Genomic DNA, 27874 nt, shown 5'->3' with positions numbered 1-27874 from the left:
GATTATAAGCAACCTGGCGTATGAGTGATAAACTATGAAAACGTTTTAATGCGCACCGTGGTCCACCCCAGAGTGCACTGTTTTGCTGCACGTCCACACTGGCCGAGAGCATCGATGGTCGATAACAATGTGAAGAAAGCAAGTCATCGATAGCCCCATCGGCGGTTGGCCACCCCTAGTTGACGGTTGGGGCGACGCGAGTGTGAATGCGAGTGCGGGAGTTTCAAGACGCGCGCGAAGCTGCGGACCGACGTGTTGGGAGTGCGAACTGAAAAGCAAATAAGGCGGCGCGTGTCGAGTGTTTATAACACAAGCGGTTTGTTTTCGAACACCAACGGTGTGTTTTTGAAAGGCAACAAAGTTTCGACAGTGGTACGAAAGGCGAAGGATCGGGGTCACCTCTTTTGCATGCCCCACGGACGCGAAAAGGCTGGCGGGGCTTTCGGCAACAGGTGGCGGGGCAAATGGATCGTGTCGATGGGCGGGATTTTGGCGAAATTCAGACTGCTGATAGACTGACATAGGCCCATTATTATTTGCGGCCAAAAGGGGTCAGGCTGTGTGCGCGTGAGGAAATTGAATTGACTTGGCCACCGCCGATCCGAAATCGAAATCTGTGTCACAAATGTGGCACTAATAAATTATCGCACATTCGCTCGCCGCACTCGCGAGTGCTTCATTAATGCAGAAATCGCAAATGACGGAGAATATCTAGTTTTGCAGCGTCTGCGTTTGTTTAATTTTGCCAGGAACGTGACGAAAATTGCCAAGTGCCGCGTGGATCGGTCCCAGCCCCATATAATACCTCCATAAGTCTACGGGTCTACAAACAAAACTGGGAGCCACGCTTCGCGGAGCAGCGCACAAACAAAAAGAACGCCAACTCCGTGGCCTATAAATATCAGTCTTCCAAATTACCAAATCCAATTGCAGTCCAATTAGCGGAGGAGCGCCAATGAAGCGCCAGTGAAAGAGTAAGTACGACGCTTCTGCAGTAAAAGATACTTTAGGCAGTCGAAGTTTAGATACGCTACAAGATAGTCTATACGTCTAGGGGTCCCCAGCTCTATGGGTTCTTTATTCTAACACTAAAAAAATTAGAATTGTAATATTTTAAAATATTTTTGTATAATAATTATTATTATTTTTCCATATTTTTGCAAACTCATAATAAGACCTTTTGTTATTATACTTATTTGCTTTGCATTTGTTAACAACGCATTTTGTTTGGCTCTTGAAGGGTTTAGAAGAGAAGTACACTAAAGAATTAAAGTAATTTTCTGACTATACAATTTTTAAACATATGGTTTGCCACCAAAAATATTAGATTTATAAAGACCTCACATTATAGATTACATTTTTCGTACATTTACAATCTCTATTGCCAATGAAACTATACCGATAAGTTTGAGTTCTAAAAATAATAAAAAAGATATTCATAGAAAATGTATAACTTCAAAAATCCAGAAATTTGACAAATAGTCACCCTCGTTCCTATGACAGCTATACCCCAACAAGTCCCAGCCAAATGTTGGCCATTCCTAGCCCCATATCAGAACGGGTTTCCAATCTAATCTGCTTAAATTATAAAAAAATATTGACAATGTTTTACGTTGATGGCTTTTAAACTGAGGGAATGTCTATCAGACACTTCCGGTGATCATTTGTGGAGTCAGAAGTGTCCCCTCACAAAGTTCTAATCAAAGTTTAAGGACCCCATCGAAGAGTATACAAATCAAGAAGCGCCAACAGTGCGTATGACAGTTCTTACGCAATTAAAATACCATCACACGCTGCAAGATTTACATAAATGCGGCCTGCAAAATTGATAAGCGTCGTAAAAAAGCGTTAAGAGCAGCTGCAGCGAACTCCGCAAAGCGAAAGGCAATAAGCCAGTGCCAAACAATGAAAAGCTCGCGGAGAGCAAAGCAATTTTTCCACAATTTATTTAAATTTCGCACAGTTGTTGCTGTTGCTGTTGCCGTTGCAGTGCGAAGCCCCGAAATGAGTCAGTCGCGAGGCGCTGCAGTTGCATTTGCAGTCGCTGCATGCCAGCGCGTACCGCTTTTTGGCGACAGAGGCTGCGCTGTCATAAGCACTCTTGCGGGGGGCTGGAGGGGCAAGAGTGGGTGGCGGGGGCTGGGGACCGGCATTGGCCCCCTGCGGCTGCTAGGCGCGCTTTCCTCTTGCACCTTGCCGCCCTCGCCTCCCCACACTCCGTCACTGACCACACTCAACGCCAAATCGACAGCCGCCTCGGCGCACAGCTGAGGCCAAAACATTGTAGCAGTCGAAAAGCACAAATGAATTTGGTAACTGATAATCATTATAATAAATTATTAATTAATTAAAGTATTTCGGAATTTATGTGTTTTCTTGTTGTTATAGATGTGGTTTCACTGACTGACCCACTAATTAAATTGGCATTATGCTAACTTGTGTTATATTTCTTTAACTATTAATAAAAAAGTTGATTTTTGCATAAAATCGTATCCCCTAAATTTACATTGTTTTCGATCGATTTAAAATTTAACATGACTGTTTTGGTAAGTCAATACAAATCTTAACCGAAATTCTGTAACACTTTGAAGTATATGTTTCTATAATCGTTCAATGTGGTTTACAAATATTCAATGGACCTTTAAACACTACTATTAAAAGATAAGATAAGAAGATTATTATAATAAACGGTTCAAACGGTAAGCTCTATAGCATTTTTAATATCAGTGGTATCTCACAAATCGAACTAAATATGTAATCTGCGTGAAATTGAGTTCCATTTAGCAGTATTAAATACCATAAAGTACCCCTATACCCTCCCAAAGTAACTACATTTTTGGTCTCTAATTTTTTGGAAAATATAATTTTGGAAATCTGTGCCCTCAATCATATCATATGCTGTGTAAATATATCTGCTGCTATTATTTTGCCCTCCACGGCTTGGCTGTCTGTCTAGCAGCTTGAGTGCTTTGCGTGTGGCTTTTTGGAATTGCATTCGGCAAAGGCGAAATGATAAATGATTGATGCCCGTGGCCAGAATTCGCATTAGCCGGGTATTAGCCCGGCCTTTGGGCGGCGCCCGCTTGCGGTGGGTGTGGGCTCGCAAATTTCTGGCCCGCACCATAGGACCCTCTTATCAGCCACGTCACCGGCGCGCACGCACTTAAATTTAAATAGTTAAGTACCCGCAATATATAAAACTAATACCGCTGATTAGCCGCGAAACGGGGCCAAGAGATTATTATTATGCGTGGTGCTCAAGATGTCCCTCGCCGGAACGCAAATTACCCGCAAAATGGCTCTTCCCCTCCAAACCTCCCATATAAATGGAGTCAATCCGCACCACTCGGCGCCTGCATGTCATTCGCACCTTTGACGTTGTCATGGAAATTTAATTAAACCTTTATGCAGATGGCTTTTCAATCGGTGGCTCCAACTTTGCCCGCCCCCAGGGGGGGAAATGTTGGACAAACGCCCGCTTATCACTAAAAAAAGGCAGCTCCGAATGTAAAACACCTGGGGGCGTGGCAGCAGGTGGGCGGGCGGTTGACATATGTTACATTCAGCTTGTCGCTTATCAACAACAATGGGCCACCCGGTTGAGCTGGCGACAAAGAGCCTCGCCCACAGTTGGCACACTTTTCGGGGGCTTGGGACCCACATACACTCAAAAAAGGTAAGCGCCTTGAATTTTAGAAATTTCGAGTCAAAGACTATATATTTTTAATATTTTATATAACATTTCTTTTATTTAGTAATAGGTATTTTATAATTTTAAAAAGATAAAAACAAAAACAAAACAATTTCCAAAATGCAAGGCGAATACCTTTATTTAGTTTAGTTTAACAAATTAAGGATAGTATATCACACTAAAATAAATATTTGAAAAAAAATACTCGCTGGTTACTGCAGTCCTTCGGCCCGACGAATACTTTTTTTTAGTGTACCTCTATAGGAAACGTTTTTATTTTTGGGGAAAGGGGGCTTTGCGCTCAAATGGCATCCCATAAAAACGTTGTAGAGAAATTAACATAGCCATAAAGGCAAATTCACCAGGGAGAGGAAGAAAAAACACCTAAACAACACGCGTGTTCCGGGACCCAAAAGGGAACTTTAATTGATAAAAAGAGGGCAGCTGGGGAGGACGAGAGATTCCCTATCGAATCCAACTTCCCCAAAAACCAAAGGCATTCTTGGCCTCATTAACATTAACATTAACATTAGAAAGGAAAGTGAACAAGGGAAAAATGGAAATACATAGCAGCTCAAAGCGAAACAAAGTGAAATGAAAATGAAATTGTTGCGACTTAATTTCTGCTACACATTCTGTAATGGCTATATTTTATGCTTGCAATGTTCTGAGGGGGTAGCTTTAGGAAAACCACAAAAACAGAAATTGTAAGGCCACAGTTGGGGGTAGACTATTGGATACCCAGTAATGCCTAAAGTAAATTTAAATTTTCATTCTTTATTGTAATATTTTATTTTGATTAAAAACTACTGTTAGAAAACAAAAATTTAAAGGGGTAAACTATAGCATACCCAGTACAGCCTAGGAAAATTTTAAAGGAAAAGTTAAAGTTATAGTTTACTTTATTTAAGTTTACTAAAAATTATTTTATAAGGAATAGGAAAAATAATAGGTCTTTTTATTCCATTTGGAGGGTTTGATATACCCCGTCTCCCTACAACTGGCAAGTGGAAAAACAATGGACATTTAGCAGGGCTTGCGGTGCGCTGAGGTTGGTCGAATTCGCACGGCCCACCTCCAGATTGGATCCTGCGGCGTTCTGGGGTTGCTGGGGCGGGTGCTTCTATTTTATGGCCTGACATTTAATGCTCAGCCACCGAATGCGAAACCGAAGCTGAGATTTAAGCGGGCCGCCCGGGCCAAGTGCAGGCAAATGGAGAGGAAACTGAGCTGGAAACGCCATGGGTTTAATGCCCGCTTAACCCACTTCGGCTGACAAATGTGCAACTTTAAATCTCCTCCTCAAAACGCTGGCACATAACTCATGCGTCAGAGGCGTTGGACGGAGTAGGAGCTGTCCCGCCAAGAATCTGTCGCTAATGAAGCCCCAAATTAGCGCCGCGAAAACTTTTGCAGTTACCCAACTTCATAGCCTGTTTTTAGGCGCTCGCTATCGCCAAACTTAAGCCCCTTATCAGCCGCCAAAGCCAATTGATCATCATCAAGCGTAATTGGCTAATTGTCTGATATCCACGAGTGATGGCTCATAAAGGGGGGGAGCGTTGAATGGGCCCTGAGTTTCGTAATGAAGTGACCACGAGTTGGATCTTTCTTTGCGGACTTTCAGGGAAATGAAATCCGCACGCCGGCTACGTGAGCGCACTGCTTGAGAGGATTAGGATTGGTATTGGCTTGGCACTGGGCACGCTGCAAATTGGTTTCGCTTTCGCCGCAAACTTCGGTTCCGGCTCAAGGAAGGCAGGAAGGGTAGTCTCTGACATTCCCCGTTTACACATCCCCCGAAAGATAAACTGAAGTACAGCGCATTTAAATGCAATTTGTGACAGTTTTCCTTTAGCGCGACTTTCAAGTGACACGCACACACAGCAGGGGCCATTTTTCTGGGTGGGTGGTGGGTGCAGTTGCGCTGGGTGGAGTGGAAAAGCACCCGGTTTGGAAAAAAGTTGAAGCATGCCCTGGCACAAAGGAATTTTCCCATAATATTGCACGGAAATATGCGCAACAACTATAACACTGGGGATGTGCTTCGGGTCACGACATTCTGCACTAGTGGCCTTTAATTTGTTTTAAATATTTTAAAAAGTTAAATGAATTTATTTAATTTACTTTCGGTTTATATGAAGAATTTCGAACAAGGAAAAGGAGTTCCTGAGAGCCAAAGCAACTATTTAAGGTGGAAGAATTTGAATTTCAAAAAAAAATATTTATGAGTATCCGTTTGTTTCAATGGTATTAACTTAACATTCTATAAACTAATGTTGATTACAACTAAAGGAGTACCTTAAAATTAAATTTTTTAAAATTTAAAAGAAAATTATTTGCTCATGTTTGTTTTTTTTATCTAACAATATTGATTGAAAACTCTAAGTAATCAACAAAGGCATGCATCTTCTGTTTGTATTACCAAAACAATTCGACTTTTAATACTTAAAAATGATTTATTCTTATTTTTATCATACATGTTTTGTTAAGAAGTGTGTTGTGTGTGTCTCTAAAACCCTCTTCACCCACATTCACAAGGAATTTGACTGATGTGCAGCATAATCAACTTTTTCTGAACTTATCACGAGACTCACGCACTCCTCAGTGAGTGCTCCTTACATAAATCTGCTTCAATCCAGAAATATACGCAAATCCTTGGAGCCCACTCAAAGGAGCCGATTCCCGATAAACTTTTCCTTTTCCATACGTTCGGCTGGATCGTCACTTCAGACAACATCTGGTACACGAAAGAGGCAAACTTCTTGTGAACTCCTCGTATCTCGTATCTGTAGGAGGGAAATGAGATAAGGGCGGCCTTCCACACTCCTGACAGCTGGAGGACGTGCGTCAAAAGCTTGGGAGGGAGGGGACCTTTAAATTGATTTTAAAATAATGAATGAGCCCAACGCCTGACGCACATCAATTTTGGCACTTGCTCATCGGCTCTTGCCCCCATTTCACCCATATTTCCAGCAATGACTAATGACAAAGTTGCTCCTCTGTGTTTCCTTTATTCTTTTGGCTTTTTATTGGAAATGCTCCTCACAAGAAGGCGATGTAGTAGGCTCCCCGGGCAAAGGGTGAGGACTGTTGGGTTTCCAGGAAATAGATGCCTGAGGCGGGCGGCTCCTCCGCATCTTCTCCCATTTTGTGGCTGGACCAGCGGCAGTTGGAGGCACCGAGGGTTTCCACGGAGCCACAGAGGGCGCTCACAAAGTCATTCTCCGGCGACCACATCTCCGCCAGCAGCTCCAGGGATCTCTCATGCGAACAGGAGTTCGAGGAGCAGCCAGGCTGGGTCTGGCCACCGTTCGGGTAGTAATCCACATGACCCAACTGCTCCCAGGTGCCCTCTCCCCCGGCATTTGTGTGCACAACCTCAACGAACTGGGCATCCGTTGGGGATAGCTGGTGCTCTAGATCTTGGCCGGGTGAGGGATCAAGGGCTGTGATGCGAGGCAACTGGTCACCCAGGTCCTGCTGCACCTTGGCCGCCACTCCTCCAGCCAAATGGGCACCCTCAGCGAAACCCACAACTAGGATGCGATCGAGTGGGACATCAAAGTTGCTATTCAGGAGGACTACTAGGCTGACAACGCTTTCGATGATCTCCGTTTCATTCTGGGCTTCCGACAGATCCACGCTGATTATATTGCTATCCTGCTGTTGAAGTCGGGCGGAGGCCACAGCGGAGATTTCTGGCGAGGAACTGCCCCCCAGCCAGCGGGGAATGTTTAAGCTGAGGGATCAAAGGTTATTTATAAGGCAGGTGGAACACTCTATAAAAGATAATGACTCACACTATGGGATTGGCGGCGTAAAAAGAACTCTTCACTAGAAACTCCACATCCGCCTCAATTGGCTGGGGATTCTCCTGATCGCGACGTGTGTTCAGGAGGAATCCCGTATCCCCATGGACTGAAATAATATATAGTTTTACTTGGGGATTGATATTATTCTTAACCGGAATTACTCACCCGCCGCTGTGAGGGTCAAAACCCAAGCTAGAAGTGTCGTCGTCTGCATTCTTAATGTAACTAAAGTGAGGTATCAAATTGGGAAGCCTTCGGTCGAGGCATTCTTGAAAAGCTCGATAAGATTGCGATTAGTGGCATTGCCTTTGATAAGCGATCCCCTATCGTTGGTCATCGATCAATCCATCGTTGATGGATTGTACGCCCTCTTAGCCGCCAAGAACCAAAGCCACTTGGCCACTGATTTTCACACGTTCCTCGGGCTTCGTTCGTATTTCTCTCACGCTGGAATATCGTTGTTTATGGCTCTTGTAGATTGTCAAATTAATCAGCGGCAGTGGAGCTGCATAGCAAGTGCCGGCAAGCCACTCCCCTGCCCTCCACTTCATCCGTTTCGATTGCAGCTGCATTTGCATGGCAGACAAATTGCATTTAATTGCCCGACAGCCTCAAGAGTCGAGTGCCCCGGGCTTTTCGAGTGGGCTGCAGCTCAGAAAATGTGTGGCAACTTCACGCCAATCCCCAAACCGACTGCCTCCTCCGCCACTCCCGGAATAGACGTGCCACCCCCCTCAATGTCAGAAGGCAAAACAATGAAATTGGCAAATTAAACTGGAAGTGCAATGTTACAGCTTCACTGGGAGGAAAATTATAGAGTTATTGATAACATTTTTTAAAATATTTTTATAACTTTTAAATAAATAATAATGAAAGACATTCAAGATTCCAGAGCGAACCTAAGAGTTGATTTCCATAACATTTCAATATACTGTCACTCCAAATAAGCCAAATAGTCTAACGTGATGATATCATATAAGAATATAGTATTATTTCTTTTTTATTACAATAAATATAAAATGTGTGCAGTTTTGGTAGTTTATCATTTTTCTCTAAAGTTTTGACTCGTTTTGTAGAAATTATTAATAATTTTGAGAGCTCTCTTGGTCGTTAAACTTTTTTGCAAAGTTTAAGAGCAATTTTCGTGGGTATCTATGGGACTTAAATAAGTTTTTATTGCGTTTGGCAGTATATTGATTGTTTGCCCTTTTCCATTCAAAGTTAAGAGAGTCTCTATAGCACACCCTTGAAGAGTTTCCTTAAAGTAGTTATTTTCCCACAGTGTGGCAGATATACCTGACTCCTTTGGATTAGGCTTCTGTAAGGCAAGTAAGCCGTAATCTGATGGATGCAGGGGCAGTTGGTGACCTCGCATGCACGGCAATCCGAAACAGTATCCTTGGGCAGCTTAGGTATTCGGACGAACTGGAGCGGAAACAAGAACTTTGCGTACTTTTGTGGGATGCCACGGATGGCTACGGTTTGGGGTGCCAGCCGACGGTTTAGCGGATAAATCGCTTGCGAAATTGTTGTGTCAAGTGCAGGCGGTGTGTCCTGCCCAACCTCCAAGCTGCTCCAATTCATCTCCTTGGATGCTGAGGGGGGCACAACAATTAACCGGGAACCGGGAACTCTCCTCTTTTGCCGGCTCAATGGGCACGTCACGGGCTTTGGCTAGATGTACGGCCAAAGAAGCGTTATTAAACGATGCAAAGCCATTTATAACATTGTTGTTACATCGCTGGCAGTGTTTTGGGTTGGGAACGGGGGGCAGTTGGGTTGGTAACTGGGCTTACAGCCACTTTTTATTAGCATAAATAGAACGCCATGCGGCACGCAACGCTCTACGAACCCAATAATGGAGCGCATCTCATCCAGAAATCCAGGGGGGGGGGGGGGAACTTCCAGCTTTGGGGTCAAAAGGGAAAGTCAATATGCCAGGCTAACTTTCAAGTGGTTTCGGAAGTGCAGCCAGGGAAAAAACCGAGGGTGGCGGCTGCTGCTGCTGCCCGAGTCAATATAATAAATTACTTTGATAGCTTCAAGAAGTAGCAAAGGTTCTGCCAATATTCAATACCCCTCCAGAAGCCGGAATCCCGAATCCAAGGGGCGTGCGAAAGAAGCAATCAGGCGTGGAGGGAGTGGGTTTTCCTGGCCCCCAATGAAAGATGTGCCAGACAAAGGCAAACAAAGACATTCCACTGGGGCAACTAGGGAGCGTGGGAACGGCGGACTGGGTATTCCGGTGGCGGGTCTATCAGCAACTTCCCATGCAGCATCCGAGCGAAAATCACACATGATGCGTCGCCATTTCTCATAAAAATTTCATTACATTGGCCCGAATGTGTGGCAAGTTTAATATCGGTGTGTTTCAACACATTGTTAAGGTTGCCCACATAAAGAAAGGACCCTACCAAATAGCTTAACTTGGTCTATCAGCCCTTGGCACGCCCCGAAAACAATTAGAACTGTGATGAACGAGTTGCGACTTAAGCGGGCTTAACTTCTTTATTACCAAACATTTCTTTACAAAGGGAAAATTGTAGACCACTTCGACAGGGCAATTTCACTTTATACCTTTTTATTAGGGCTTCATTTTATCCCGACAAGATAATCATTTTAAGATCCTTGTTATCACCAAAATTGTCTGAAATCTATGGAAAGGGCTCTCTATGTCAGCTCAACATTTTAAAACAAAATATAAAAATAACCATAAAGTGTCCGAAATTCTGTAATATCTTCTTCCACATTTAACTTTTTATTAGAAAAACCATTTAATTTAACCTAGACAAGATAAACTTTTTTAATACTTGTTATGGCAAAAATACTTAAAGTTTTCACATCTTTTTTGTATTATAGGCCAAATGTACTTGTTGTACTTTGCATAAAAATGAGAGTAATTTCAAATAAAAACGGCTAAAATGTCTGGAAATCGCAAGAAGAGTGTGCTTGCTCTTAGGGATATCGATTAATATAAAATTTTAATTTATCTTTGAGTATTAAATAAAAGTTTGCTTTAAGTTATTCTTTGAATTTAAAGTAGATGACTCAATAAATATTAGGGAAATCTATTCCTGGACGAGATTAAAGCACGTGTATTGTGTAAGATGCTATAAGTAAGTCGCATAATAAGATGTGCGGAAGTGTACGTAAATTAAATCTTTTGCGTCATTACGGCAGCCATCTTTTATGAAGCCCCTGCCAAAGTATCCAGCATTAGTTTATGTGTTATTTGCCCCCAAATATGGGTGGGTGTTGGCTTTCGGGGTGGCAGGATGTGCTCAAAGTACACACATATGTGTGTGCCCCCGCATAAATCAGAGGCAGTCCTGCATGACCGGGTCTCTTATCCCAGCGTTGTTACAAGTTTCCAGTAAAACGACGTGTTGATTAAAGTCCTCTCTTACTTGCAGAACAGCAAGGGGACGGAACTCTGGAACGGGGAGCTGGCCAAGACGAGAACGTAATTAACTAGAACACAATACAAGTCTGAGGAGGGGACACGGTGGAGGAGGTGGCCATGCAAACTCGGCAAAAATGTTGCATCTCCTCGAAGGATCAACATCTGCTGCCAAGGACACAGTCACCCGAAGGGGAACCCAATTCCTTTTAAATTAAAGGAGCAGGATCTTTGCCCTATTCCCGTCCCCGCGTTATGTTCGCACACCCCTGTCCTGCGCCAGCTGGAAACTACCAATCAGAACTGCTGCATCCACTGCTCCTCCTTCTCCTCGTCCTCGGCCATTTCCGGCCCACTTATGGAGAGGTCTTCACGCTGGGCTACCTCACGGCCTCGCAACGGCGGCCGGGAAACCTGGACTACAATCGACCCGGTCTCACCATCTCCGGCGCCATCTCGCTGGCGGTGGAGGAGGTGAATGCCGGACGCCTGCGGGAGCGGGGTCACTCCCTACAGTTTGTGGTGGCGGAGACTTACGGCGAGGAGGTGGTCAGCATCCGGCAAACGGCGGCCCTGTGGACTCAGCAGGTGGCCGCCTACATCGGCCCCCAGGAAACGTGCGTCCACGAGGGACGCATGGCGGCCGCTTTTAATCTGCCCATGATATCTTATGTAAGGATACGTAACCCTCTGCATTTAACATGCTCTTATCCGTAACAAATCCCCTTTAGTACTGCACCCATCGGGATCCCTCGAACAAGGCTGATTTCCCCACCTTTGCCAGGACACGACCGCCGGATACCCAGATCTCCAAGTCCGTGGTGGCCCTACTCCTGGCCTTCAATTGGACACAAGTGAGCTTTCTGTACTTGGACGATGCCAGTGGTCAATATCAACCCGTGGCGGAGACCATCCTGAGCACGCTGGGTGAAGCCGGCGTTAGTATACGGGATATTCGCACCTGGAACACCATCTACCACCATGGATTTATGGACAATCCTTTCGAGGCGCTGGTGGAACAGACCTTTGCCAACACGAGGAGTGAGTGGTGAAGTAGAATACCAAATATACTTATTACATTTTATATTCTCCCCATAGTCTACCTCATTCTGGGCCACTACTACGAGCACGTTGGCCTGATGATGAGCCTCCAGAAGAGGGGTCTTTTGTCTCGAGGCGATTATTTCGTCATTGGCATAGACATCGAGCAGTACGATCCCGCCAAGCCCGAAAAGTATCTGCGAGGACTCCTGCTGGAGGATGTGGAGCCCCTGGCCGTGCGGGCCTTTCAGTCCTATCTGGCCATTGTGCCCACTGCCTCCGTCTCCTTTGCCACTTTTGCCAACGAGGTTTGTCCGATGACAGGTCCTGACAGTGATGTGATTGATGCGCTGCATCCGGCCATCGGCCCATCTCATAATTGTCATGGTCTGGCCGGCACATTGACCACACATTCTGACCCTCATTTCGGTTCGGTTTTTCAGGTCAACAAATATATGGAGCGACCGCCATTCAATTTCCCCAATCCGCTGGGTCCCTTCGGTGGTGTAAAGCAGGTTGGGACCCCATGAAACCGAAAACCGAAACCCAAACCATTTAGTGACCTCCAACCTCAATCCTTTTGCCCACAGATAAGCGCCGAGGCTGCCTATCTCTACGATGCCGTGCATTTGTATGCCAAGGCGGTGATGGAAGTCCTGGACTCGGGCGGAAGGCCGAGGAATGGCAGCGCCATTGTGGCGGCCATCAAGGGCTCGCGATATCGCAGCGCCATGGGGTGGGTACTACTCGTACTATTCCATTTGGCAGCTAATCCGGGGCTCATACTGCTTTTTATCTTGCAGCTATCATGTTTATATCGATGAGAATGGCGATGCGGCTGGAAATTATACAGTATTAGCCAGGGGCACGGGCCGCAATGGTCGGAATCAGACGGTTCTGGGCCTGCGACCCGTGGGCACCTTCATCCACCGGAACAGCAGCTTCAGCAGCGTCAGCAAGGCCTTGCCCGTAAGTAAATCCCTGTTTGCCACACACACACACCTCTTGTAACTCGCTCTCTGCCAATCCCATTAAAATCGCTTGGCCCATTCAGCACCAGGTAAGCGCTTTTGCCCCGGTCCAAATAATCGCACAGCATTCCCACATTTTCACCTGGTATTTTCACCTAATCCAGCTCTGTATTCCCACTCTTTCCCACAGGATCTCAAGCTGTTCAGCCCCATCGACTGGGTGGGTGGCTCGCGGCCAGCAGCTGCTCCGCGCTGCGGCTTCGGTGGCGAGAAGTGCGTCAGTGAGTATGGGTTTTTGGTGGACAATTCCATGGGTTAACCTAGGTGCTCCTAAATCACAGATTACACTGGCGAAATTTCGGCGGCCATTGCGGGAGGTGCTCTCCTGCTGCTCAGCCTGGTGTCGCTGGTCCTCTACCGCAACTGGCGCTACGAGCAGGAACTGGACAGTCTGCTCTGGAAAATAGACTTCCGCGAGGTGCAGATCCACGAGAACGAGAGGGAGCAGCAGAGTCAGAAGCAGACGCGCGTAAGTCCCGGTGCCTGTCGTCTTACTGCTATGGCAGGGATATCTAGCCTAATGGGCAGTACACTAGGAAAAATATTGGTCTGATGCTGAAAAGATGGGATGAGTTGAGGCGTATCAACATAATATTTGTACCTTTAAAAATTGGCTTTAACTTTGATCATAAAGACTTTAAGACAGCGCAAAATATTTAAAACAAATTGTTTAGGAAAGATTTCGGTTAGAAATTAATTTTCCTAATGGGTTTCTCTCGGTGTATGCTGGGGAATGGAGTCCACGTTTATTATGTGAGAACCTGTCAGGAGTGCAGGCAAAAGCTCTCACATTGCCCTTGTTAAAGACTCTTCTCCCGTCATTGCATGTCTGACAACAGCACTTGCTAAATCACTTGCCGCGTCGTCTTCCTCCGCAGTCCACCCATCCGCTGATCCGCACCAGCCAGGTGAGCCTGAGTTCCAATCCGGACGCCGACTTCCGCTACACGACCATCTTCACGCCCATTGGACTGTACAAGGGTCAGTTGTATGCCATCAAGAAGGTGCGCAAGAAGAGTGTCGATATCACGAGGGAGATGAAGAAGGAGCTCAAGCTGGTAGGGGTAGCTAACATATGGTAATCTCTAAACATTCTAATATTTCGAAATCTCTTCCAGCTACGAGATGCCCGGCACGATAACATATGCGCCTTCATAGGCGCCTGCACGGATCCTCCGAATATCTGCATCATCAGCGAGTACTGCACCCGGGGCAGCCTTAAGGTCAGTTAACTAAGAGAGCCAGAGCCACCCCTTTCCAACTCCCTCCCATTGCAGGACATTCTGGAGAACGAGGACGTCAAGCTGGACAACATGTTCATTGCCTCCATGGTGGCGGACATTATACGCGTGAGTGCTGTAACATTATACTAATGGGCGGCCCACCCACTGACCCACTCGTTTCCTACCCTTTTTGCAGGGCGTCATCTATTTGCACGACTCGCCCATTCGATTCCACGGCGCCCTGTGCACTTCCAACTGCCTGGTGGACTCCCGATGGGTGGTCAAGCTCACGGACTTTGGCCTCTTTGCCTTCAAACAGGGCATCGAGGACAGCACCACGGATATGCAGCACATGTCGGCCAAGTGTCTGAGTGAGTGATTTTTGCGTTACGGTTGGGATTAAGAAGGAAGTATTCTTAAATTCTAGAATGCTCCTATTCTGAAATCAAGCATAATTCGCTCTTAAAAACAAGAAGAGTATCGTCTTGGAATGCGAGATATATTTTATGAAAATCAAGCACGATTTCATCTCAGAACCGAGAACTTTATGCTTGAAATTAAGAACTATTTTTCTAAAAATTAAATTTTTTTTAAATTGAATCAATTTTTCCTTATCATTTCTACTTCCATTTCAGAGCTTCTTTATCGAGCTCCGGAGCTGCTGAGACAGGGTCCATCCTCCCTGGTGATGGGCACCCAGCGCGGAGATGCCTACTCCTTTGGCATCCTGCTCTACGAGATGCATGTGCGAAGGGGACCCTTTGGGGAGACGGGACTAACGCCTATGCAATGCCTGCAGAAGGTCCTCCAGCCCCAGGATCAATTGCACCCATACAGACCCTCACTGCAACCTCTAGAAACCGCCTTCGACTGCGTCAGCGAGTGCCTGAGGGAGTGCTGGGCAGAGAGGCCAGAGGATCGCCCGGACTTCAAAACCATCCGGACGAAACTGAGACCTCTGCGCAAGGGAATGAGGCCCAACATCTTCGACAACATGATGGCCATGATGGAGAAGTACGCCAATAATCTGGAGGCCCTGGTCGATGATCGAACGGATCAGTTGCAGGAGGAGAAAAAGAAGACGGATGCCCTGCTGCACGAGATGCTCCCCCGCTGTGTGGCCGATCAGTTAAAGAAGGGTCACAAGGTGGACCCGGAGCACTACGAACAGGTCAGCATCTACTTCAGCGACATCGTGGGCTTCACAGCCATGTCCGCCGAGTGCACACCATTGCAGGTGGTGGATTTCCTCAACGATCTGTACACCTGCTTCGACTCCATCATCGGTCACTACGATGTTTACAAGGTTGAGACTATAGGCGATGCGTATATGGTGGTCTCTGGACTCCCCTTACGCAATGGTGACCTGCACGCAGCGGAGATAGCCACCATGTCGTTGCACTTGCTCAGTGCCGTGGCCGAGTTTAAGATCCGCCATCGACCCACCAACCGATTGCTCCTGCGGATTGGCATCCACTCGGGACCCGTTTGTGCCGGAGTGGTGGGTCTAAAGATGCCACGCTACTGCCTCTTCGGGGATACGGTGAACACGGCTTCCCGGATGGAGTCCAGTGGTGTCCCGCTCAAGATCCACTGCAGCTGGCAGTGCCGGCAGCTGCTGGAGCGCCTGGGTGGCTATCACTTCCAGGAGCGCGGAGTCATCGCCATGAAGGGCAAGGGTGACCAGCGGACCTACTGGTTGCTCGGTGAGGATGAGGAGGCACGCACTCGACGCACCTACGAGCGATCCCAGAGGAGGGGTTCCCGGGCGCTCAACAAGTTCATCCAGGGCACCATCAAGCAGGCCCAGGAGCAGGCCAATGAGTATGGCATACGCTCCTCACTCAAGCAAAAGACTCTACCCCGAAACTCCCTGACCCGCTCCTCTAGTCTGGAGTCGCCCAAGAAGCTAAGATTTGCGGCAGGCAGTCTCCTCGAGCATCATCGCTATCATAGGTTTGATATGGGGTTCATTTTTAAGTAAAGATCAATTGAGTTAAATCAATCCTTTTTTCAGTGACGAAGCTTTGCTGGAAGTGGACTCCTACACGGGCTTGCGAAGATCTTCAGGGGGATCCACCCAATCCAGATACGAGGAGACCACCCTCTCGCTGACCCTCTCCTGCCAAAGCATCGAGATCGTGGGTGGTCAACAGCACAGCAAAAGACGACCCTCCTCATATCCCACTGCCAATACACCGCTGCTCATGAACCATGTGGAGGTCTAGAGCGGAACCACCTAGTACTTACCCAACCCATTTACAGGGATCTTAGTGGAATTTTTGTGTTCAGTGTGTTTAGCCAAGTGTTTGGCATCGCTTTTAGTGTCTGTAATGTAATTGTGGTAATCGTAGCATCAGCATATTGTGAGAGTGATTATAAATCTAGTCGTTGTTTAAACACATTCATGCGCTAAACTAAATCCAACTAAAATAGTCAATAACCTTAACTAAATGATATGAATAAATGAAGTAGCGAAATGAAACGCTTATCGCTTGGTATTGCCTGGGATGATCCAGGGACACTTTTATTATGTACTGTGTTTGCAATTTGATTTCATTTTAATTGTCGTGTCTTGGAGACAGTTTGCTTGTTCGTTATTGTATAATAATTGTATTCATTTGACAAACTTAACGATTTCGTTATATAACTTTAGTTTAAAACCGATTTGTGCATTTCTCTAGGCATTATAAATACAGTATTTGATTCGCCGTCCATTGCCGTTTTGTTTTTATTTTGTCAAAGCCAGCTTGCAAAAACATCTCAAATGTCCATTAGATTGTTTTCGATATTCTAGGAAAGGTTGTAAATAATTTTACACTCTTATTCGATTATAATTTTAATTGTGTTTTCTTGGTTTTTTGGTTTCTTTATGATAAGCCACAAGCTTTAAAGCACACTTTAATGCGATTTCATTGGTTTAGATTAAATTTTGTTTGTGATCTAATGTATTGCTTCTTGTCTCGTAAGGGTTTTCTTTTTGTGTTTTGTGTGTGGAAGAAAGAGGGTGGGGCGGTGAGCTAATAAACTTTGTTTATAATTCAATGCTACACAATGCAACAATTCTAAATAACAATCTCAAATCTCATATGTCAATACTATATCAACTAGGTATGAATGTATATAACGCTTCGCTGGGGTCGAGCCCATTTTTTAGTTTTCGCTTTTTTTCCGCTATCAAAATATTTGCAACAACAATGGATATAATCAAAAATACGCAATTGTACAATTCTCAATTATTGTTCGACTGTCTGCACAATCGCTCGCCCTCCAGCACTCTAGCTCCGTACAAAACTAACAAATGGCCAACTTTCTACGGGGCGGCCGGGGGATCAGTCCTTCCAAGGGGGACCGACAACAAATCTGCTCGTATAAATAAATACGCTATATAATGTACAGTAAATATATGTATATGTCGGTACTTTCTTAAATGCGTCTCTGAAAAATAATCTCTCAACATTTGATTTTCTTTGATTCAGGCTGCACTCGAAGGCGAGTGCCCCGGATGCGTTATTAAAAATTGATCAACAACTTTTTGTAGTGTAGCCAAAGCCGAGAACGAAGGATGCCTCCGCGTCTAACAAGAGTAAGCTACTCGAGGGCACTACGGGATCCGTAGTCTTCCCTCCCAAAACAAGTCTGCAGGTAACGCGCGCGTTTCGCCAAAGAAGGTGCCAAGTTGCCTAGGGATTACGGATTAGATCAGATGCATGATGCCCAGATGCCCATGCATCTGGCATCAAAAAAAACCTCCCCGCCTTGTGGCGGCCAAGGACTTGGAACTTCATCTCGGCTTCTTCACCATGCTAGTGGATCTGCAATGGATGGGATTATGGGTTGTAATAGGTTATAGTTTGGGGGCGAACTCAGGGACTGACCTTCTCACGCCATGACGTGGACTGGCGGGGGGAGTGTGGCAGGGCGAGGGAGGAGCCGAGCCGCCCGAAGAGCCCCTCGACGAGGATATAGACAGTGTGGAGGCCCTGGGCGCCGAGCAGCCCAGATAGATGGCCGATCCCTTGTCGACTTCCCGCAGATCCACTCGAGAACCGTGGACGGAGGAGGGAACAGAGCCTGTGAATATAATTATCATGGATTATAAATTTTATCCGAGTTTTTTCGGTTTCAACTCCCACTCACCCGTGTAGGCATGCAGGCCAGCCGGACTGCTCCGCGGACGCACTCCAAAGCCACTGACCGTGCTGGCACTCCGCTGCAGCTGGGCGGAGCCATTTCCCTCCCTGGCGGCGGACTCCCGCCGACTGCCGGCGCTGCTGACCCTGGGCGTTTCTCGCGAGGAATTGCCCGGTCGGGGAGAGCGCTGACTCCGGCCCAGCTGCTGCTGGCGCTGCTCCTGCTCGCGGCGGGCATCCTCGAAGGCGGCAGCATACTCGGCCGCCTCGCGGGACGTGGTCGGTGGCTGCTCCAGGACGATCTCGTCCTCGGGGATGCGCTCGTTGCCCACCGATCGGCGGGCCAGGGGCAGCGGTGAGTTCTTGGGTGATGTGGGGCAGGACTGGGCGGCGGCACTGCTCACGCTGAGCGAACTGGACGAGGCGTTGGCATTGGAGGACTGGGCACGCAGGCGCGAATGGGTGGAGGCATTGGAGGGACGACGGCGGAACAAGCCCTTCGTGGGGTCCATGTTGCAGACGCCTGTGGGGGAAGGAAGTAGATTATGTTAATCCTCTTTTGATGCTAACTGGGAATGAAGATTAAAATTAAAATGGTATCTGAAGATATAAACTTGTTTTAATTAGCTTTTGTAAGTTAGCTTCGGCATCATCTGAAGGACCATCTCCATCGTTTGTAACTATCTAGGTACTCTCTACTGGATCCTCATAATTTGAAGAAGTATCTTGTGTAATTCTGCATTATACACACTAAAATCACAAGATATAATACAAAATTTGCAGCGAAATAATCGTTTATTGTTGGTAACTAAGTTTTCTTAAGGTTGGTTTCGGTTCTCGAGGCGGTTTTTGGACGACGACGCCTTTGAAGCTTCGTTTTGGGCTTGGCTGGCTCTTCATATATGGTCTGGCATCCACCATACTGACCATCATCATTGTCTGAATCCAGATTCTTAACAAACCGTCCCCTGTCGCTATCCGCATTGTAGTAACGAACATTGGGCATAAGATACTCTCCCAAGCTGAATTCCATCGGATCATCGTGCAGATCCATTTCTGGAAGTGTCATAAGGTTCTGTCCCAGGCTGGGCTCCGGCAAGGGATCTTCAGGTAGTTTCTTTCCTGGCTGATCAAAGGTATTGCTCTTCCATTTGTCCACCGCAAAGCTTAGAGTATAAGCCAGGTTTTTCCTGACCTTGCCCAAACCCTCAACCTCACACTCGTCTTCCGCCTCAACCTGACCATCCTGACTCGCACCTGTGGGACACTTTTCGCCGCGGGAGCAGTTGCCCTCGCATATGTCCCGGTTCTGGAGCAGCTCCTGGTAGTTATCTAGCGCGGTGACCACCTTGGTGCGATCGAGTTGCTCCAGAGCCGAGGATGGGAAGCGTTCCCGCAGCCGGCGACGTTCCTCGGTCAGCTTGAACTGCTCAAACTCCTGCAGCTGGTTCTGGAAACCGGTATTGGGATTGGCCACGGCGCGGCCGGCGCGGACCACCTTCAGTGCCTCCTTCCAGTTCAGGTGGGTGGCCGTCATGATGTAGGCCACGGCCACGGTCACCGAGCGCGACATGCCCGCCAGGCAGTGGATGAGCACGTTGCCCTCGCGCAGGCGGGCGGCGTGGATGAAGTCGTTGCAGACGGAGAAGTACTGCGAGAGATTCTGGTCCGGCGTATCCGAGGCCATCACGCACAGGTAGTGCTTGTCCTGGGATCCAATGGTACATTAGTTATCGTCATAGGATGGAGAATGGTTAACTTACGGGCAGTAGACGCCGCGGACTGTCATGTATGGCGATGATGTGCGAGATCTTGAACCTCTCCAGCTGGGCATGATCCTTGGAGTCGCGGTAGTTGCCCACATAAAGTCCCGGCAAGACCTGAAAACATCGTGGGGAAATGGGGATTATCGACTAGGCTCTGCCTCCTCCAAGTTTACCTTCCTCATGTGCCAGTTCATGGTGGCGTGATCAGATTGCCAATATATGATTAGGTGCTCGTGTGCCTACGGTTTTTGGTGCTGTTCATGGAGACGGAAAAGTGTAAGCCTATTTTATTGGCTACCCTTGCGTGTTGTTTAGTTTCTGTCCCCTTTGACAGGTTGCCGTGACAACAATCGCAGATCCTGGCTTAAAAGTTGGTACCACAGTACCAATGCCACCCTAGTGCGGAACAGGTTTGTTTATCGATACTTCAAGTACCGATCTATAAAGCTACATTGGCTGTCAGTGCAGTCAGCATTTTCAAGCTAAACTATATTTAAAAAATCATATTAAATACTAATGTTTATTACCTTTTCCACTGCAGATAATAAACTAATTATGTGCAATAATTTGGGGGAATTTATAAACTTGGTAATGACCTATACAAGATCGGAGAGCAAATCCATTAATTTGTTTAGTGTTTAATCTAATCTAAGTGTAGTCTGAATACCTAATACCTACTTGAGTATGCGAATTTGTAGTTACTTATGTGCTATTCATTTTAGTTCTGAGAACACTGCAATTATGGGGCCTAAGCTGTGTGCAGACCTTGAGAGCTGTTGTCATCGGCTTCCGTTTGCCTTTAGCCAGCCATAAATCTTGGCCTCGTTCTTACCTTGTTCATGCCATTCCCCATGTTTCTTCATTTAAAAGTTGCGGCTCACTTCCTCAATTGTCAAACGAATTGGCCCGAAAGCAGTGCTGAAAGGATAAGAAAGGCAGAGGAAGAGAATCCTTTATTTGACAAGTTCAGGGCGCAAATTCGCCGGCGAAGGACAAGTGAATGTGGGATTGGGGCAGCCAAATGCTATTGTTGGGGGCCGTGGCGGATGGCGGATGGTGGATGGGGTTCTGGGCTCTGATGAAAGTGCAAGTGGCGAGTGTTGCAAGCTGTTGCCACTGCCATGGCCGAGACATAATGGATGTCTTTGTCGCCGCCTTCGTCGCGGAAGTAAACAGGCCTTGGCGCTGGCTCGACTGCATCTCATTAGTGGTGCGGATGGACGGGCAGACAGACAAACGGTCGTGTCCTGGTATTGGGGGCAGGGACTTGGAATCGGATTGGTACGAAAGGCCATAGGCTAAGGCGCCCACAACTGGCGCTACCTGTTTGGCCCCCAAAAGTGGGCAAGGTTAGGAGCCGGGTCCGGGCAACAGTTGGTTGGGCCTGTCCTGCCTGCTTTCCTTCCTATATTTTTCTACCAGCACAATGGCAAAGGCCTCATCACAAAGTCAAGACGTGGGCAGCCCACCTGGCATTGTGTAACACACTCGAATCTAAACACCAAGAACGGAACCTGCACAGCGAGAAAATCTACTGAGGATTCAAATGATATTCCGATAGTTAAAGTATTCAGTATTTTTTAAACCCTTTAAAATTTTTTTACAATGGAATTATGTTAACTAGATATTGAGAAGATACATTTCTTAAAATTCTCTGATAATTCTTGAAATTCTCCAATACAAAAAGATAGAAAAAAGTGAGATCGGGCTAAAAATGACACAGCAATAATCGAAACTCTCCTAATGAGAAAAAAAATGAAAACAACAGGTGGCGAATATATTCTGATACTGATTCTATAATCATCTTATCTTATTAGTATTTCTCCCTGTGTAGTTCCACCCATCCTTTGGGTGCACTCGGAATCCGACACATTTGCATAAGTTGTCTCGCGTTGAGGCGATGGGCAAAGTGTCGCTTTGTTGTAATTTCATTCCCGGCACGTTGTCGTCGCAGCCACGGGCATTAAATTGACTGATTCACTCGAGAGGAGGAGGAGGAGGAGGAGCAGGAGCAGCAGGAGGAGCACTAGCAGGAGCTGGAGAAGATAAGGCACGTGTGTGCCTGTCATTTACCAGTCAGCCCGACCTGGCCCCACACATCCACCCACTTCCGAGCCGGGGAAATTACGAAATTAGAGCAGTCAATCTAGCCTCTTCAGCCACCTCAAAGACCCAGAAGGTATCGGAGGCAATTGATCAGCCAAAATTGCTGCTTAGCAGGATTCGGACAGCGGCGACATGGACTTCAAGTGCATCCAATCAGCATCACAGTGCCTATAAATAGTCTGCGCCCACTGCTCTTCGGAGGACGAAATGGTAAGAAGGGGTGGAGGTCAGGGAGGCCCAGAGCCGCAATTCAATTCAATTGATGTGACACTTCGCTCGTCTCGGCCTCCGTGTTCCGCCCAGCGATTCCGCACGGATACGGATGGAGCTCAGCGTGGCCAACGTAGTTGGGGGATTGGCATTAAAAGACTTGGCTGCACTTAAAAATATGAATTTGAAATTATGATCGATTGGAGCATAATTAATGACAAAATGGAAAGAAATTAAAGTGGCAAACAGATTCTTAGCTCTGTAATACTGGGTGTTGTAGAAGGAGAAGTAAGAGTGGCTTCTCTTTTATTATATTTTGTCAGGACGTTATTCATATAGCATTATTTTTGGCAACTGCCAATTTTTTGTGATGGACAGGTTTAAATTGATGAATAAACAGTCTTTTATCCACAAAATGGTAGGTGACCGACATATATTTCAGGGGCACGAATTTTAAAAAATTGACTTTAATCAAGTATAAGAATCTTTGTATGTATCTTTTGGGAAACTGCAATCCGGAACCGCCTCGCTTGTGCGCCCGGAATGTCCTTGCGTCCTTGTGCCGATGAAAGTGTGTTGGTTTAGCCGGTGGCCAAATATATTTAGGGCCATGATTGAAAAACAGTTTTGCATTGAATTCATCGACGAACTTCTAATGAAATCGCATTGTGGTGGACGTCGCCCGGCCCGTTTTACGGCCATGCATTTCCGGGCTGTTTGCCAAGGGGATTTTTTCTCAGCTCGGAAAATGGATGAAAAAAAGTGTTGCCTGCCCCGAGGCGCAGACACTAAGCGAGTTGAAATTTATGGAGAGCTTTAATCAAATTAAATCGGTCGCCGATTCAACTGCTCTTCCTCACCAGAACTTGCAACTCGCTGCCAAGTTTTTCACTTTGGGTTTTCCCCGTAATGGCGCGAGTTTTTCCACGAATGTGTTCTTCCATTATCGCTTCCCCTGAATCGGCTTATAATTCGGGCTTTTTGTTCTACCCAATGTCATTTAGCAGCAGGTATATGTATACTAAATATTATATGCATATAAATTAGCCGGAGTCGGCCTTGTCCCATCGCCCGTCTCGTGCGCCGCCCCCTACGGCTGGCAGTCAATTATATCGTTTAGACATTCAACATGAGCAATAAAATACATGCCACAGCGGCACCAGAAGCCGCACCTACCAGGACGGGATGGAATGGGATTGGGACGGGGACTGGGACTGGGATCGGGTGACGCTTTATGACTCCATTGCTGGGCTTGGTGAGTCAATGGCGGAGCGATATGGCGGTGGAGGACCCCAGTGGCGGGAACACCAAGGGTCCCAATTGCTCACTGACTGTGAAAAATGCGAGTTTTTTTGCCGCCGAGCTTTGTTTGCCATAAATGTTTCAGGCATGAAAGGGACAAGCACGAGGCCTATAAACAAACAGTGGAACCTCTCTAAATTGAACTAACAACTTCCGAGTTATTTAAAATTTATATTTCCCTTTTCAATATATTTTACTTATGAGTCTTCTTAAATGTTAAGAAAAAGTATTGATTTTAAATTTCTTGGTCGTTGTGAACATATAGATTAGCATTCAAATATAGTAATGAGAATAATCCACTATCCATCAGTAGCTATAAACATTGTAAAAGACTATTAACCACACATAGTCATAAATTATTATGTGAACTCTTCTTTCCTTTGCTTGATATAAAAGAAAATAGCTATATAAAAATGTAAGCCAATTTGTGAGTTGTGCTATACAAAAATAGTATTTTTAAGAGTTCCAAAAACCAGATAAAAACAATGTTCTTATAAAATAGGCATAAAAAGATAGACAATATGGAAAGTTCCCGGAAAGCAATAGTATAAGTAGAAAAATCTGATATCAAAAGTATTTCTTTCCATCTTTCCTTCAAAAGTTTTCCTAAACCAACAGCTACTGTACGATAAATATATCAAAATAGCGATTATGTTTTGCTTCTTTTGCTGCCAGGCAGGCAGTTTTAAATAAATTCGAAGGCCTACACCCCGTCCCACACCCAGGGGAGAAGGACTCGAAAAGGGTGGATAGTAGGGGCCCTCATTTTGCAGGATAGGGGCCGTCGAGCCGGCAGCCAAGTAGCGCCGCCTTGTCTGCGGATATGTCAATGGACCGACAGCCAGCTTGGAGGAGTAGGGTCCAATCTGGGGAGCCGACTAAGCGAAACTTTGCCTTCGGATGGCACGTGCTGCCATAAAATGCTTTATTAACATACACGAGTTCAGGCCAAGATGGGTAAATACAGGGATTGTTGATTTCATGAGCTTCGAGCATTTCATTGCTCCGAGCAAACAGTGTACCGGCTCCTAAGCAAACGAAAGGCGAATGCTAGTACCAGCAGAAACTATATTCCCTGGCCAGCGGCTATTTGGCACCCAAAAAACCCCCTTTTTGGGGACCCCTTCTCGGTGGACCCCCGGCCATGACAGAGACAAAGTGTTGCCATCGCCAAGGCAATAAAAGTGAAATGTGATCGCCTGGCATCACCTACCCCATGATGGCACACATAATCTCAGCCAATCTGGGGACATCAACCTTGATTTCGGAATGCATCCGTTTCCCCTGGCAGTACTTGCTCTCGCCACTCCATCCTGCAGATACATTTCCGCTTTGCCCTCCAGGTCACAGCTAATTAACTGCATTCGGTAGCGAGTCCTGCAAAACGAAACCCTCCAAACTGTGACAATCCGGACTTAATGAACCATGTACACGACTCGCAAAGTTTTGCGCTGCCGACGGAACGCAATTTAAATAAATAATTAGACAGGTGGGCGGGCGGAGCGGTCGAATTGCATGACTCAAAATATTAATTTCGTTTTACATATGCAATGAGTGTGACGTAAAAAGTTTGGCCATGTTTTTAGTGGGCAACAAGGGAAATTAAGCGAAATGAGGCATTCAAATTGGGGGTTGTCGGTGGAAGGAGTTTGGAAAAGTATTTCATAAAACACACATTTATGATATATGATTTGGATAAATGACTTAAAAGAAAAAATATAACAAACAGGCAAAAGCATAATTTATAAAAGGATTTTTCAATACTTAAAACATTTTTTTAAAGAATCCCTAACCTTCTGTTCTGGTGATTATATGATTACCAGCCCTAGAATAATATATTTAAAGTACCAACCAGGCGTATGCTTGATTTATTTTTATATATATCTGACCCCTAGGACTTTAACGAATGTTTTAGTAACTTTGATTCCTGTTCTAATCATGTATTTTAAAAATAAATAAATAAAAAGTGTACCTAAAAACATTAACTGAGTTGCACAATAAATATGTAACCTTCAAAACTCAAAGCTCCGAAGATTTATATTCCTTAAACGGACATTATATGTCTCTTATCATATATATATTATTTACTATAGTTGGAATATAATATGCCATTCTAAAGAGGCCATATAAGTAAATATATAACTTAAATATTTAAATATAGTTTTAACCGATCGGAATATGTTTTTTCATTTTTGAAGAGTCTAAAATCTCTGTACAGATTCTTATAGGAATCAAACATCTTTGGTCACGAATTAAGCATGGACTTTTGGAGAAAACCCATTCGCAAGTGCTGGCTGACAGGGCTTTCCACAGTCACGTTTCGGGGCATTTTCACACCAATTCGCCTCTGACGACCGGCTGACAGTCCACGACCCAGCCAGGCCACACATATTACCCATACGACCCGTGGGGCAGGATTTACATGGAAAACACTTATGCGCTCCTGACACGGGAGGGCGAAAGGTGGACGACTGTCCGTTAATTCCCCAGTTGCGTGCCCGAAAAACCAAATAAAAATAATTACTCCATACGCTTGGCGGAGGAGAAAATAATTTTCGGGACATTTGCGTTTAAGCGGAATCGGATGGCGGGTCAGTCACCCAGTGGAATGTGGTAAAAGAGGCCACTAAGGGAATCGCAGGACTTACGTTAGCTTCGCCCGCCTTCTGGTCAATGGAGCCGCCACATGGATACCTTGACTTCTACTTCGACTCGAGCGCGAGAGAGAGTGAGAGAAAGTGGAGAAAGGCGAGCGGCAAACTCCTGTTATATCACGGTGCCAGCAGCGGCGGCCGCAAATGCACGCAATTTTGATTCGCCTCCTCCAATACCTTTGGCCGCTTTTCTCTCAGTGTGAACACACAAAACTAAACTGTGCGACAGTTAAGGCCAAGTTAACTGGGTTCCGACCACTTTTCCGCGTCGTTTTGCGGCATTTTGCGTTTGCTAGATATCGCAGACGTAAAGGTGAACGTGAAAAGCGTTTGAGAACCGAGAAACAATGAAGTCAGAGCCGTGAAACGTGTGGATAGTGAAGGAAACTGAGGGAAAAAACGAGCTGCAGCCGCCGCGTGAGTTGCGCTTTGCAGGACGAGGATTGCGCCAAACGAGTCGGCTCGAGCGCTGTTCACAGACTGAGCAGCGGAGCAGCTGAGCACAACGGGCCCTCGGACCTGGCTCAAACCCGCCTTTGAGTGGCGGTGGCTCCAGCTTGGGCAGCGATACCCGCGGGCATGAATGGGAACAGGGCGAGTGTGCGCACTCCAGCAGCGCGCCAAAATAAAAACTCACTCAATTTTCGCTGGTTGCCCGACACGAGAGAGTGAAGGCTCTTTCTGCCCGCCGAGTGCGTAGTAAAAACCTTTGATTCAGTTATATAATTGAGGGGGCGCCTTCCTTAGTTCTTTTGGGGTGCTGTATCTTTTTGGGCCCCTCACCTGTCCGTGGGCAATTAACGGCGAAGCAATAATCACCAAACTACCCGCGAATCCATAACCACCATTTGTCGCCTCCCTCGAAGCGGTTGATTGAGCCCATGTTCGATATTGACGGTAATGGAGTACTATATGGTAGTAGCCGTAGGTACCATGGCAAGAAAAGCCATTAGTATCCCAAATATTTTAGTACTACCCAAGTGGAATAGGAAAACAGGTAAATTTAGGTCTTGAATTCAAAGAACATATATAATAATAATATATGTAGTACAATAGTACCTATTAAATACTTTTATTTCAAACAATAACCACCTTTTCGGCCAACTACCTTTTTTCAGATCTATTAAACTCAATTATCAGCAAAAAATAAGATATGTTACAAAAGAAAAACCTATAATATCATAAATATTTAAGTGAAAACTTAAGGTCTTAGTTTTACAAAGATCTTAAAAATAGATATATATATATAGATATATATATATATATAATAGATATATATATATAACAATAACCAACTACCAACTACATATCGAAGATTTAGAAAATCTATTTACTTAAATAATTAAGAACCTAATATGGATTTTTTAACAATATAAATAATGCTTCCAATAATAATCGAATTGTAACCAAATATCTGGAAGAGTCACTTTGCCAAAGTATCACGTTAAAATTCCAAATACGAAACTCACATTTGTTTCACTTTGTTATGGGAATCGGGGGTT

At 45.8% G+C, this 27874-nt stretch overlaps 3 protein-coding genes across 8 annotated transcripts; 1 reads left to right on the top strand and 2 right to left on the bottom strand.

Annotated features, from left to right (window-relative positions):
• The first annotated feature begins 220 nt into the window (after positions 1-220).
• LOC108035168 (speract receptor) lies at positions 221-16912 on the top strand. Of its 3 annotated transcripts, XM_044094803.2 has the most exons (15): positions 221-974; positions 10920-11578; positions 11638-11947; positions 12005-12255; positions 12391-12462; positions 12538-12683; positions 12751-12916; positions 13109-13199; positions 13260-13447; positions 13857-14036; positions 14097-14201; positions 14256-14327; positions 14398-14572; positions 14837-16157; positions 16219-16912. In XM_044094803.2, the coding sequence occupies exons 2-15, from the start codon at positions 11162-11164 to the stop codon at positions 16427-16429; spliced, it is 3705 nt and encodes a 1234-aa protein (XP_043950738.1). In that variant the 5' UTR covers positions 221-974; positions 10920-11161; the 3' UTR covers positions 16430-16912. The 3 variants fall into 3 exon arrangements, with proteins under 3 accessions (XP_043950738.1, XP_043950735.1, XP_043950734.1); XM_044094800.2 differs by having other exon boundaries at positions 10925-11578; positions 12005-12462; XM_044094799.2 differs by having other exon boundaries at positions 12005-12462.
• On the bottom strand, positions 6686-7720 carry LOC108034393 (lipase member H-A). The gene is made up of 3 exons (XM_017109275.2): positions 7672-7720; positions 7495-7612; positions 6686-7433 (listed from the first exon to the last, which is right to left on the bottom strand). The coding sequence occupies exons 1-3, from the start codon at positions 7718-7720 to the stop codon at positions 6737-6739; spliced, it is 864 nt and encodes a 287-aa protein (XP_016964764.1). The 3' UTR covers positions 6686-6736.
• On the bottom strand, positions 16697-26838 carry LOC108035167 (dual specificity protein phosphatase CDC14AB). Of its 4 annotated transcripts, XM_017110629.3 has the most exons (7): positions 26367-26838; positions 20933-21018; positions 20098-20214; positions 19592-20042; positions 18342-18857; positions 18080-18275; positions 16697-18016 (listed from the first exon to the last, which is right to left on the bottom strand). In XM_017110629.3, the coding sequence occupies exons 2-7, from the start codon at positions 20951-20953 to the stop codon at positions 17986-17988; spliced, it is 1332 nt and encodes a 443-aa protein (XP_016966118.2). In that variant the 5' UTR covers positions 20954-21018; positions 26367-26838; the 3' UTR covers positions 16697-17985. The 4 variants fall into 4 exon arrangements, with proteins under 4 accessions (XP_016966118.2, XP_043950739.1, XP_016966119.2 ...); XM_044094804.2 differs by lacking the exon at positions 20933-21018; XM_017110630.3 differs by lacking the exons at positions 20933-21018; positions 26367-26838 and adding an exon at positions 20274-20486.
• Between the last annotated feature and the right edge of the window lie 1036 nt (positions 26839-27874).

The sequence above is a fragment of the Drosophila biarmipes genome, chromosome 3L, assembly GCF_025231255.1.
Source record: "Drosophila biarmipes strain raj3 chromosome 3L, RU_DBia_V1.1, whole genome shotgun sequence".
Classification (NCBI taxonomy): Eukaryota; Metazoa; Arthropoda; class Insecta; order Diptera; family Drosophilidae; genus Drosophila; species Drosophila biarmipes.
This window is presented reverse-complemented; position numbering and strand designations above follow the sequence as displayed.